Source organism: Dendrobium catenatum, unplaced genomic scaffold (assembly GCF_001605985.2).
Source record: "Dendrobium catenatum unplaced genomic scaffold, ASM160598v2 fragScaff_scaffold_1684, whole genome shotgun sequence".
NCBI lineage: Eukaryota > Viridiplantae > Streptophyta > Magnoliopsida > Asparagales > Orchidaceae > Dendrobium > Dendrobium catenatum.
In genome coordinates, this window is record NW_021320146.1 from 971182 (window position 1) to 984384 (window position 13203).

Here is a 13203-nt window from a genome sequence, read left to right on the forward strand (position 1 = left end):
TTATTTGTATATGTGTAAAATAAATGCATAAGATTACCTTTTATTTTAGGTTTGAAATAATGTTAATTCACGTAAAGTGATGAAGATGATAACGTGGTGGTTTGTGGTGGGATAATGATAGGCGGTGGACAATAATCGACGACAAGCTTGGTTAGAGCCTATCGGTAGTTGATAATGATTGGTGGTGGTGGTGGTGGCGATACTGAGAAGGCGGCTGATGGTCAATGATGACTTGGGGCAACAGGTAGTGGAGAATTTTCATTGTACTTGAAAATCAGCTAAGTCGGTTGATTTTCAAATGCACAAAAAATTAACTAGACAGTGAATTTTAAATTCATCAATGAAATACATTGCATTTGAAATTCACTCTAATAAACCATCAAATTCTCAAAATACATATTTAAAAATACCGCAAATCAAACAACCCCTAGGAGATCAACTCTTTTTTAAAAATAATGTGGACTTTTAAAAAAATTTCATTTAATATAATATTTTGTTGACCCTATGACAACCTCTATGTCTATTATATGCTTTATAATATGTTAATCAATGATTTATGATAAAAATTTCTATTTGATATTATCTTGTGCTAAGTGTTTGACAAGATAATTAACTATAGTATAAAGATAGAAATAATAACATGTAACAATGCATGTGCTTAAATCTATTAAAACCTAGAGATAAATTTTAAATGAACAATTAAATATATACGTAGATGTAATTGATGATTCAAATATATTTAACTTTGTGCTTGTGTGTGTTGTAGAATGCATTTAATTGTACAAGTTAAAGTAATTGATTAAACTAAAACCTCAAAGATGATGAATAAATACGTACAGTTGATATGTCACTAAAATTTCCATTTGATCAAACACTAAGCTTGTCACAATGCTTGATCTCAATGTTTGATTAAAAACTTGTGGAATTAAATCTAAGACTATTCAAATTCCAATTTCAACAAGCTTATAGTCAAAACAAACATTTGTATGAGAATGGCCCAATGACATCAAAAGTGTTTTGATTCGAGTCAGAATGAGCCCAACTCAAGCACTTGAAATATAGTTGAAAAATTCATATTACTATTTAAGGAAAGCAGTGATTTTTTAATCTTGCAGGCTCTTTGGCAAATCGAGCCTCAACGAGAGCAATTCAACAAGCACAAGATTACTCAATTTTTGTGCTAATACGGAACTCAAATGCATGAGAAACAATTTATAATTGAGAGATTTAACATGGGTTGTTTGATAGAGTGTTCGTCGATTTTTGCTAAAATTTTTAAATAATTACTCAAAATTAATTTAAATAGACCATAATTCTTTACATGAAATAAGATAGAGCTTACATATATTAATAACTCCAAGGCTCTCTATCCAACGATCATTATCAGCCGACCATCATTGCTCAACTACTATCACTTGACCAACATTACTTGGTTGCCATCACCACATAAAATTCTTCTATTCACACCAGCTCATTGTCGACACATACATATATTGGCTAACGTTTATCATGATCATCGTTCTCATTTCCTATAACTTATTCAGTATTCTACATCACATTCACAAGAGATCAAGGATGAAGGTAATAATCCATGCATTGATCTCATCTATTCCAATTGAGGGGAAAAACAAACATATGTAATTTTACTTATATAACATATTATTTTAACTAAGCAAGTCCCCATAGCTCTTTTTTTTTTTAGATTTTTATGTAAAAACTTTAATGTCTCTATAAATTACTTTTATTCATGCATGCGGCTTTTTGTACAAAATCAAGGCTTCCTTTGTGACAACTTTTTTATTACTTTTTAAAACAATTTTCTAATACAAAATTTTTTAGTTTAAAAAATTTTGTACTAAAATAATTTGGGACAAGTGGACAACTTTCTTATTTTTAAAAATAATTCTTTAGTGCAAATATTTTTTAAACTAAAAATTTTTATACTAAAAAATAATTTTAGAAAACAATAAAAAAGCTATACCAAATGAGTCTCTCTCAAAACATCAATTATTTATTTTCCCATAAATTTTTTTCTTTAGTTATTAAATTTATAATTATTATAATAATAAGTGTAAATATTTTTTTAAATAAATATTTATAAAACTTCCAGAAAAAAGAACAAAAAAAAAGGCCCTGCAAAATTTGCAAATGAAGAAACGAGTTCATCATCTCCAATTCCATTTCCATTTTGATTTTATCATTTTACTGCAAACTGAAGTTTTTTCATTTGCTATTTGATTACTCTTTCCTTATTATTCCACCATTGGAGGAGATCCGCCGGCGACGGGAATCCCTGGTCCAATCCCTAGATCGATTGCTTCGATGGCTCCTGCGGCATCGTTCGACCTAGACCGACGGCCTTCCATCCCCGAATCTCCCCAGTCTCCTGCTTCTGGCCGAAGACGTCGATCCGTCCACGCTGCTCTCGGCAGCGGCGCAGGTCTCTCAACCTAATATTCTTTTTCCTTGTAGCTGGAGCCCCTCCTTTTTCTGCGAGACGATGCTGATTTGTTAAACTTTTTTATTGGGTTCTACCTTGATGCAGTTGCCGATCTCTTACTTTGGAGGAACCCAACTGCGACGGCTTCTGTGGCTGGGGCTGCTACTGTCTTCTGGATCCTCTTTGAATTGGCCGGGTACGGGTTGCTGTCTCTGGCCGCGAACTCGCTGCTTCTTTTGGTCACCATCCTCTTCTTCTGGGCGAAATCTGCGTCGCTTCTTAATAGGTTTCACCGCCATATTCTGTTTTCTTACTTGAGGCATTAATTGTTCGTGGTATGACCTTGTATCGGGTGTTAATATTTGATTCAGACCTCTCCCTCCGCTTCCCAAACTCGAGGTTTCAGAGGAGGTCGTTGGAAGGGTTTCGGGTGAGGCGCGGGTATGGATCAATCATGCATTGTCTGTTGCACGTGATATTGCCATTGGAAGGGACAGGAAGGTTTTCCTTAAGGTATTTATCCATCTACTTTCGTTTCTCACACGTTGGAGACAAACATTGATCAAATTCTGACTAATTTCTTAGGTAATGTTGGTGTTATGGATTGTCTCTTATATTGGCGGTTTATTCAGCTTCCTCACCTTTGTCTATATTGGTGAGTTTCTTTGCTATTTTTTTATAAACAGCTTCATTTTGCATGAGTATTGTTTTGTGATTAGTAATAAAAAATGATGTGGAAAACCTCCCGTGTTGTTGGCCTAATTTTTTTTCTCTTGACTTGGCTGCAGGCGTTGTTCTTTCTCTCACGGTTCCTGCATTGTATGAGAAGTACCAGGATCTTATTGATGAAAAACTTTGTTTAGCACACAGCGTCCTCCTGAAGCAGTATGATCATGCCCTTAGAAGAACATTAAGACAATCAAATAAGGAAAAGAAGTTATATTAGAAAGGTGTTACATTCTCTGTCCCCAATATACAAGCCATTTTACACGACTTGATGATGTTGATTTGGTGGAGTTTGTCCATGTTTTGCAGTAGTTTTGGTTTGTTGTAGTACTATAAATTGAATGGAGTTATCTGATTTCAGCTTGAAATCTCTTGATGTTGTATTTTGAATTTTAATTATATTATTTGAAATCCCATGATGTGGTAGCTGGACCGTTTCTAATTTTGTCATGTGCTTTCTTTCATTCTTTGATAAACTTCTCATATATAACTGCTTTATCTAGCATGAATAAATGACATAATATACTAACTATTTCAATGCAATCAAAGATCTATCAAACAAAGTTTAAATTTAATGATGAATTTATTTTGTTTTATGGGCTGGAAGTTGTCTTCTATTATTTCAGCTGAATTGAAGACATTCTCTTCTAGCTTATTCAATTCAATCAAAGATAAATTAAATTCAATATAAATTTAAAGACGTGTTAATGCTAGGGTGTTCCTTGAAAGCTACATGTTGTATGATCTGAATACAGTGAAAAGTGTGCAAGGGCCGCTGCATCAATGTCCAGAAGTAGTGTTAAATAAGCAAGGACTCCTACATCATGGGTGGATGTGGGAAAAGAAGCTAGTCAATGAAATTAGAATTATAATAAGAATTTAGAATATAGGTTCTCTTATAAGCAAATTAATGTAATTAGTAGATATTATAATTTATAGGAAAATAAATATTCTATTTTTTTAGAAAACTAAATGGGTTGGAGAGAAAGATAAGGAGATTGATATCTTATGATTTAAACTTTGGTATTCAAGTAGAAGTTGTACTAGAAATGGTGTAGGTGCGATTATAGATAAGAATATGGAGGATGATATTGTAGAATTTAATATAGTTGAAAATACAATTATAGCTTTAAAGATTATTGTTGATACTAAGATTATTAATATTATAAGTGCTTATGTTTCTCAAGTAGGTTTGGATGTGTCTAAAATTTAAATTTTGGAATAATTTAAAAAATTAATACAAATGATGCCTCTTAAAGAAAGAGTTTTTATAGGAGGAGATTTAAATGGACATATTAGTGGAGTGGTAGAAGATTTTAAAAGCATCATGGTGGCTATAAGTTTGAAGCGACTAATGAAGGTGGTATGATCATATTAAATTTTTTTTAGCTTATAATTTTGCAATTGCTAATATATTATTTAAAAAGAGTGAGGAACATCTCATCACTTACAAGAATAGACATATAAAAATTCAAATTAATTTTTTTTCCTTATAAGAAAAATAGTTCATTTAGATTGCAAAGATTGTGAAGTCATTCCAAGTGAAAATTTATATACTCAACATTGCTTATTAATTTTGAACTTTAAGAGGAAGGGTGAAATATAAAAAATAAAGTAAAATGTTGTCTTAGATTAGATGATGGTATTTAAAGAACGTTTATAAAAGTATTTTTCATAAAAAGATTTAAGATCTTAAGCTTTGAATTATTCATGATGAAGATAATGTTATGTGAAAAAAGTAACCAGTAGTATTAAGAAAGTTGCAAGTTATATGCTTGACGAATCAAAAGTGGTGGTGGAATCAAAATGTGAAAAAAAAATAAAAATTACAAGCTTTGTTATAGAAAAATAGTTTATATATAAGAGTTCAAAAAAATGGGGAAATATGTAGAGAGGTCTGTATGAACTCTAAGAAAGCAATTTATGATGAAAAAAATTAGCTTTTAGTGATTTATATAATATATTAGATACTAAGGAGGGCGAAAGTTGTATGCTTAAGTTAGCTAAACAAAGAGATATAATAACTTATGATCCAGTTCAAGTTAAGTGCATTAAGGATGTAGATAAAAAAATGTTTTTCTTAGAAGTGGATATTCAACATAGATGAATGAGATATTTCGATAAGCTTTTTAGTGAGGACTATGAGAATATGATTGATTTTAGTGATCTTAGCACCCTATAAATGAAAAGAGTGAATTTTATTTTTAATCTTCGTATTAGCAAAATTGAAGTTGAAGAGGCTTAAAGAAAATGAAATGTGAAAAAATTGTTGACATGATGATATTCCAATAAAAGTGGGGAAATACTTAAGAGATCAAGGAATTTCTTAGCTTCCTAAAATTTTTAATATTATTTTGAAGACTAAAAAGATGTTAGATGAGTGTAGAAGGAGTGCGTTAGTTCCCATTTTTAAGAATAAATGTGATGCATAATAGTGTGCAAATTATAGAGGAATTAAGTTAATGTGTTTTACATTAAAATTTTGTGAGAGAGTAATTGAGCATAGGTTACGATATCATACTAATGTTTCTCAAAATCAATTTGGATTCATGCTGAATGGGTCTACTATGGAAGCTATACATTTGTTGAGAGGTTTGATGAAGAAGTATAGAGAGAGTAAAGGGGATCTACATATGATATGTATTGATTTAGAGAAAATATATGATAAAGTTTCAAGAGAAGTGTTTTAGAGAGTTCTAGAAAAGAAATGAGTTAATAATACTTATATTCAAGTCATTACGATAGGTATGCGGGTGTTATTGCTTGTGTTCAAAATGCAAGATTGTTTGACCAAGTTTTTCCTATTTCAATTGAATTACATCAATGATTAGCTTTAAGCTCATATCTTTTTTTCTTTAGTCTTGGATTTTCTTACTAGACATTTACAAGAGGATGTAGACTAGTATGTGCTTTTTGCTAATAATATTCTTTTTGTTGATAATACTAGAGAGGGGAGTAGAAGGAAAACTTGAATTACGGAGGTTAACTTTAGAGCCTAAAATTCTTTATTTGAGTAGATCAAAAATTAAATACATGGAATATAATTTTAGTAATAATAGATCTAGTGGTGGGTTGGGACTTTGGGTGATCAAGTTATTAAAAGAGTGCACATTTTAGATATCTCAGGTCCATTATTTAAAGCGATGGTGAAATAGATGAGATATTATTAGTAGAATTCAAGTTGGACGGTTGAAGTGGATGAATGCATCAGGCCTATAGAGTGGTAGAAAAGTACCCCTTAAACTTAAGGGAAAAGTTTATAAGATGGTGATGAGACATACAATACTTTATGACACAAAATATTAGCCATAAAAAAAGAAGCATAAAATTAAATTAAGTGTTGCAGAGATGAGGATGCTTAGGTGGATGTGTGGCTTTACACTTAGAGACAGAATGCGAAATGAGTGTATATGTGAAAAAGTTGGAGTAGCTCTAGTGGCATATAAGATTAGAGGAGTCTCCTTAGATGGTTTGGTCACATAAAAAGTATTGGCCTTCTGATGACCCGGTTAGGACATTAGATGTATTAGATTTGGGCTATGTTAAGAAAGGTAGAGATAGACTTAAAAAGATTCGGTTAGAAAGTATTAAAAATGGTCTGTGTTTATTAGATTTAAATGAGAATTTGACTTTTAACTGTTTAAGAGGACATTATGGAGAAAATTGATTCATGTAGCCGACATGATTTAGTGGGATAAAGATTTGATGTTGTTGTTGTGTGTTATAAATTTAAAGTTCTATTTATGTTGTTTTATGGGTTGGAACTTGTTTTCTTTATAGAAGACATCTGTAGGCTTCTTTGTACTAGAATAAATGAAAATAGGTTGAACAACATCGACCTTAGGTTAAAGATCAACAATATATGGAGGAGTCTCTATCATCTTGTATATGGAGCCAAGTTATTGGAGGGATTTTTTTAATCCTAGTACTCCTAGTAGGTCCCAAGGACAGTAAGATGGGGTTTGTAGTAAATTTCCGTGTTAGCCTTGAATGATGCAATAAGGGAAGATACCTACATTGAGAAGAGAGAATTATTCTAGTTGGAGGATCTCTACTTGATAATAAGATATTCTTCTTTCCAAGAACATTTACGCATCTAATGGGCCTTAATGGTCATGTTTTTGTGGTAGAAGACATGGACTAGGGATAGCTAATTAAAAGAGGAGTTCTATGCCCAGGGATTTTATGTGGTCACTAGCATTTGAAGTGATGAATCTTATTGGTATTATGATCTATAATAGGTAATCATGTGAAGGCAGCTGAACTTGCGTATATTAAAGCAGTTCCTTATAACCTTGCTTGTTGATCGTAAATCAACATCGATGAATTAATAGTTTCTATTCATGATTAGTTACATGTCTCATTCTTGCCAATACAGGGCAAGTTTTTTTGTGTGATGAGTTTGACCTAGGGATCATCATTGTAGGGTGATTTGCTTCCAAGGTTTTCTACTTGTTTGAAATTCGGAAGAGCAAGGTGCATATCTTCTCTTTCATGTCATCAAGTGGTCACATAAACATTAAGTTCTTAGTACTGACATGCATGAAAATGATGCTTAGGCAATGTTGCTTTGAAGAGACCATGATAGGGCCAAGGGGGTGGAAACTTATGAGATGTTTTTGAGACCAAATTATTGTAATTATCTTTTTACGGAGAGAAGGATTGCAAATTATTTCTATTATCAGATATCTTGACGTTGATATGAAGCTCCTAGAGAAATCTAATCTAAGAGCATGGGACTTCTCATCTTTGGAGCATAGACTTAATCTCATCTTCCTCCTTGCACAGCATCATCAGTGAACTTCTTTGGGAGGTGCATAAAGGGTGTCCACAATCTTTATATGAGGTAATTGTCAACTTTTGCAATAAGGGTTTACCAACAGAGTGTCATATTTGGGATATTCATTTTCGTTATAAAGGTTTGCGTCTGAGGCTTGTATTCTTTGTCCTGAAAATGATATAGAGAAGGGTTCCTTAGTCATTGTTCTGCCATTTGAAGTGTTGATATGGCTATCTTCGTTGTGGATTCATTGTCATGTCATCAAGATCTCCATTGTAGTGTTACGAGATAATAATATAAGTGAATTCACTCTTATCTTGTCATTGTTGTTTCTAGCAACATCAATGAGAGTTGAGTGCTATCATGGACTCTAGGTTTATGAATGAAGCAAGAGCCCAGGTTTCTTTTTCGAAAATCTGGGGTTAGGGTCAGATTTCCTAGTGTCATGGAGTGGGAGCCAATGTTGATCAAGTGAGAAAAGGGCCAAAATGGTCCCTTGACTGTTTATGAAGTATCAAAATGGTCCCCAACTATATTAAAGAATCATTTTGGTTCCTCAATTCTTTAAAAAAGAATCAAAATAATCTCATGGTGATACTATTTTGGTTCATCTTTAAGGAGTTGATGGATCAAAATAATCATTTAATATAGTTGGTGACTATTTTGATCTTTCATATAAAGTCAAGGGACTATTTTTGTCATTTTCTCTCAACCAAACACACTAGAAAAAATATATATATATATCTTTGACCAGATAAGCATAGAAAGCATGAACGTCAAAAATACAGGAGATATTATGATTTCACTATTCCATTTTCATAGTTTGTAACATCTATTACTTTTGGATAAAAAATGTAGCACATGTTTGAACCTAACAATAAATAGAAAATTTAGAAATTAATTTAGTTACTTAACTGGTAAAGTGATTATATTTTTTGGCCGCTCAATTTTTACCAATAATTAGTTCTCATTTTCATCAATTAGCAATCTTTTTTGTTTAATCTTGAATATTAAGTGGGTCAACAAGGAGTTAGCCTTAAAATTTCACCAAGTTTGGCGAGCGGAAAGTTGAAGACTCCACATAGCTTTATTATGAGTATATTTAAAAAAATATATGTTTCATGTATTGTCAACATGAAGGCTTATGTTTATTAAGCGTGTAGGGGCCTGTGACTGAGAATTAAGAAGCTATCAATACAAGTGTTTATAGTTTCAGATAGGAAACTTTTATTTCAAGTAGGATTTAATATAAAAAATCATTTTGAAGATGCTTTCTAATCCCATGAATGATGTATATTGCTGAATTCCAACTTAAAGTGCTCGAGTTCTTTGATATTGTTCTATAGAATGATTATTAGCAATGGCTTGTAATTCTTCCAACTATTCGTTTGCTTGATATATAGATTTAATAGGTGAAGGTTTTAAATTCATTTATCCCATGAAATTGTGTTTTGCCCCATTCCAATTTGTTGATATTATAATATGATATGATTATTAACAATGGGCTGTAAATCTTTCGACTGGATTTGACCTTTCTCTTGCTTTGATATATAGATTCACTAGGACAATGCCATAAATTCCTTTATAACTTGCTTCCTAATCCCTGAGCGATGTGTTTTGCGGTATTCCAATTCATAGTGTTACAGTTCTCTCATATTATAATATGGAATTATTATTTACAAGGTTTCTAAATCTTCCAACTGGATTTGACATTTCTTTTACTTTGACATATAAATTCAATAGGACAAGGCTAGTTGAGCCACTAATATTCTGTCATTGATTGTTGGTCCTAGGTGAAATGGAAAACAATTTTCTCAAAGTCATTATGTTTCTCTTTTGTAATGCATAATCTCTTAGAGATAGAAAATGATGAGAGAGAGAGGAGGGGGGGGGGGGGGGGGGGGGGGGGGGGGGGGTTGAGGCGAAGAAGTTACATAAATATTGAAACTTCCTTTTATGGATATTCAAATCCATAAATGAAAAAATTGGTTGTTCAGCCATTCTCTTGAATTCTTATGTGAGAATTATTTTAGGACATGATCATATGCATTTGCTCAAAAACTGTGAAAAATAGTTCATCTATCTATCTATTCATCTATCTTTCTACATGTATATGTTATTTAACCTATTATCCAAAAAGTTGGATTCGAGCCAAGTTCTATGTAAGTTAGTTTGTTCTCAGCTCAAAAGGAATTCATCAAGTCAACAAACAAACTCATTCTAAGCAGGCGAGTATAACTTATTAAGTCAGCATAAATGACTAGTCAAGTAGATTTTTTTCGTCAGAAAAATTTTTTTTTTGAAGGTTTTATCTTGTGAAGAAATTTCTTGAATTTTACCTGGACATTTAAAAGTTATTTTAGGAACTTATTATTGAACTCATCTCAGTTTTGAACTCACCTCACTTTTAAACTTTCCTCATTTCATATTAGAATTTTTGTAAAATTCAAGCATTATATCTTATTCTTTCAATATATCATTTGGAACATAGGTTATGCCCTAGAACTCAACTCTCCCTTTGCAATAAGATTCACATTGAGTAGCATAAGAGTCCATTTTTAGCAGTCGAATCTAAATGGTTATCCCCATGAAGACAAAGTCTGGCGCAAGGTGAGGCCTATTAAAGTCGATAACTTAACTAGGGATATATCCAAGAAAATAAATATTGAGTAAGAAGTTCAGAGAGTGGCAATTAAGCTATTCGACAAAATTATAAACTAGGATTCATTTATCTTTGATAAATTTTATTATCAATATGTATTTTAATTTGATAAATATATTGTTAAGTTTCTTCTCGGGATTTGTTCACTTCATTGATAAAATTTGATTTGTATTTGACCATTCCAATGAGGAACTTATGTTCGACATTTGTTAAACTCGATATTGAAGTTTTACTCAGTATTGGCCTAATTTAACTACTTGATGATGTTATTCAGTATTCATCCACTTCATCAACTTCATCAACTTGATGAAGTTATTGGGTAAGTTTTATTCTGTATTCAATTTATTCATGATAAATTACTTCATATTTACTCAGAAGCCACAGAAAGAATTAAGCTAAATAGTGAATGCAAGAATTGAACTAAAATTTTATTTCAATATTTATACAAGAACAGAGTTTTATAAAGAAAGAAAATATATAAATGATCTCTTATGAAAAACTATTGGTTGCTAGTCGCATTGTTCTCGTCATTTTCTTATTCTCATTCACTTGAACTTTGTATTTGCTATTATTGATTTGAAACTTGAAAGTCTCCTTATATTGGTAAATTAAATGAGGATTTTTTTCCTACGAGTTTATTCAAACAAAAGTGAATTCCTTCCATAAATTTTGAGGAACGTATCTGATTACACTTGATAATTTGGGTTAGTGTGTCGAAGAACTCGTCAGTTGTCTTCAAATTCTTCCCTTTTTTTTTTCTTTTAACAGTTGAACTTGTTATTCAAATTTGACATTTCTTTTAAGGGCGCATTTAAGATCTTGCCACTCTTTTTAACAGTATAAATCATCATCGACAGACTTGTGTCCTTTTTAAAGACTTATTAATTTCTTAGCAGTTGCCTCAATTTTCTTTTTGGGCGTTCTCTGCTTTATCTTCTTTTAAGTGACTTGTTGATCTCGCCAAATTTGCCTTCTAAGAGTTGAAAGAAAATATTTTGTTGCATCAATTGATCGAGCAGCCTATACTAGTTAGTTGTAGGGGTGTAAACAAGTCAAGTCAAGTTGAGTAATGGCCTTATCGAGCTCGGCTCATCAATCAAAAATTCAGCTCGAGCTCGAGTCTAGTTCAAAAGGAGAGCTCGAACCCGAGCTCGTCCCGTTGTAAACAAGCTCGAGATTTAGGCCATTATGGTAAACTCATACACACACTACATACGCATGACTCGAATCCATAATTTCTTGATTGATAGCCAATACTCTTAACCAACATATAAATATGTGTTGCGTAGAAAAAAGAAGAGTTGTAAAGCTCAACAGTCACGAAAAAATGAATGTTTTCAATTCCCATCTTAGTTTTATTTATAAATTCAGAAAACAATAATGTCTAGGCAATATCACAATAACATTCCCCCACCCCAAATAAAAAAAAAAATTTAACACATCTTTTCGAATAGTAGAATTTAAATTTTAAATAAATATGTTCATCTTCGTTATAATTATTTATATATATTTAAAATAAAAAATTGATTTAGTTACATCAGCATATCATCTTAAAGATTAAAATGTCTCATTAAATAAACATTACATTTGCCACATGGCATTTCACGTTTGGTAACTTGAAGTTGAGATAAAAACTCTTACAGAATTGCAAGGATCAGAAGCGGCTTCTTTAGAGAACTTTCCATCATTAATAAACCATTCTAGCACGAAATTGCTACTGGTCAAGATCTGATTTAACTTGATACATTTAATGTATCTTCAACTTGGTAAAGTTGGATTTTTTCATTTCATACTCAGTAAAATTTAGTATGATTGCCTATGTGTGCGTGCATATATATATTTGTTTGTGCATACAGTTCAAGATAGAGAAACCACTGTAATTCTTTTCATAATTCATTTATTGACACTTCAGTTTCGTAATCATTAAACCAAGAACTGTCTTACTTTTATTGATGGCGTTTGCCAGAGCAATAAATAATGCTTCAATTTTCTTCCATAGGAACATTGATCGGAACTCTGGTCCTTTTGGCAAAAATAATCCTTTATTCAAGAGAAACTTTTCTGCTTTGCAAAGGCGAGCTTTCCAACCGGAAGGAAAATATGTAATATTCTTACTATCCTTGTTTGTTGTTTTATTGTGGATCATTTACTTTTTCCTGTCACGATTTAAATGTTTTGTTTCCATTTAAATGCCTCCAGTTTTGCGTTGTCAATTATGTGAATTTTTCATAATAACAGGCGTTTTATGTAGTTTTTAAGGTGCAAAGAGTGTGTTACATGTTTTATGTTTGACCTCTACTTCCTGGAGCCTTCTATATGCTGAATGTTTTGCCTCAAATTAGAAGCGTAATTGCTTAAATTTTGTGTGTTAGGAATCCATTTTCTAAGGTAGTCTAAGTATTATATGGCGTTTGATTTCATGGTATTTGTAATCTCTTTCTATGTATGCCGTGCTGTTTTGGATCTAAAATTATGCCCAGTTTTCATTTGGTTATCAGACTTAAATTTCTGGCAATACGTTTACCTATTTATCTGTTTATATTTTTGTGCTTTGGGTGGGAAAGTTTGTCTTATATTCTTAGGAAAAAGTTCAGA

At 31.9% G+C, this 13203-nt stretch overlaps 1 protein-coding gene across 1 annotated transcript; it reads left to right on the top strand.

Annotated features, from left to right (window-relative positions):
• The first annotated feature begins 2125 nt into the window (after nucleotides 1-2125).
• LOC110103105 (reticulon-like protein B11) lies at nucleotides 2126-12946 on the top strand. The gene is made up of 6 exons (XM_020831674.2): nucleotides 2126-2440; nucleotides 2546-2726; nucleotides 2812-2953; nucleotides 3026-3095; nucleotides 3229-3390; nucleotides 12608-12946. Exons 1-5 carry the CDS (start codon nucleotides 2323-2325, stop codon nucleotides 3384-3386), a joined length of 669 nt encoding a protein of 222 aa, XP_020687333.1. The 5' UTR covers nucleotides 2126-2322; the 3' UTR covers nucleotides 3387-3390; nucleotides 12608-12946.
• Nucleotides 12947-13203: the final 257 nt, after the last annotated feature.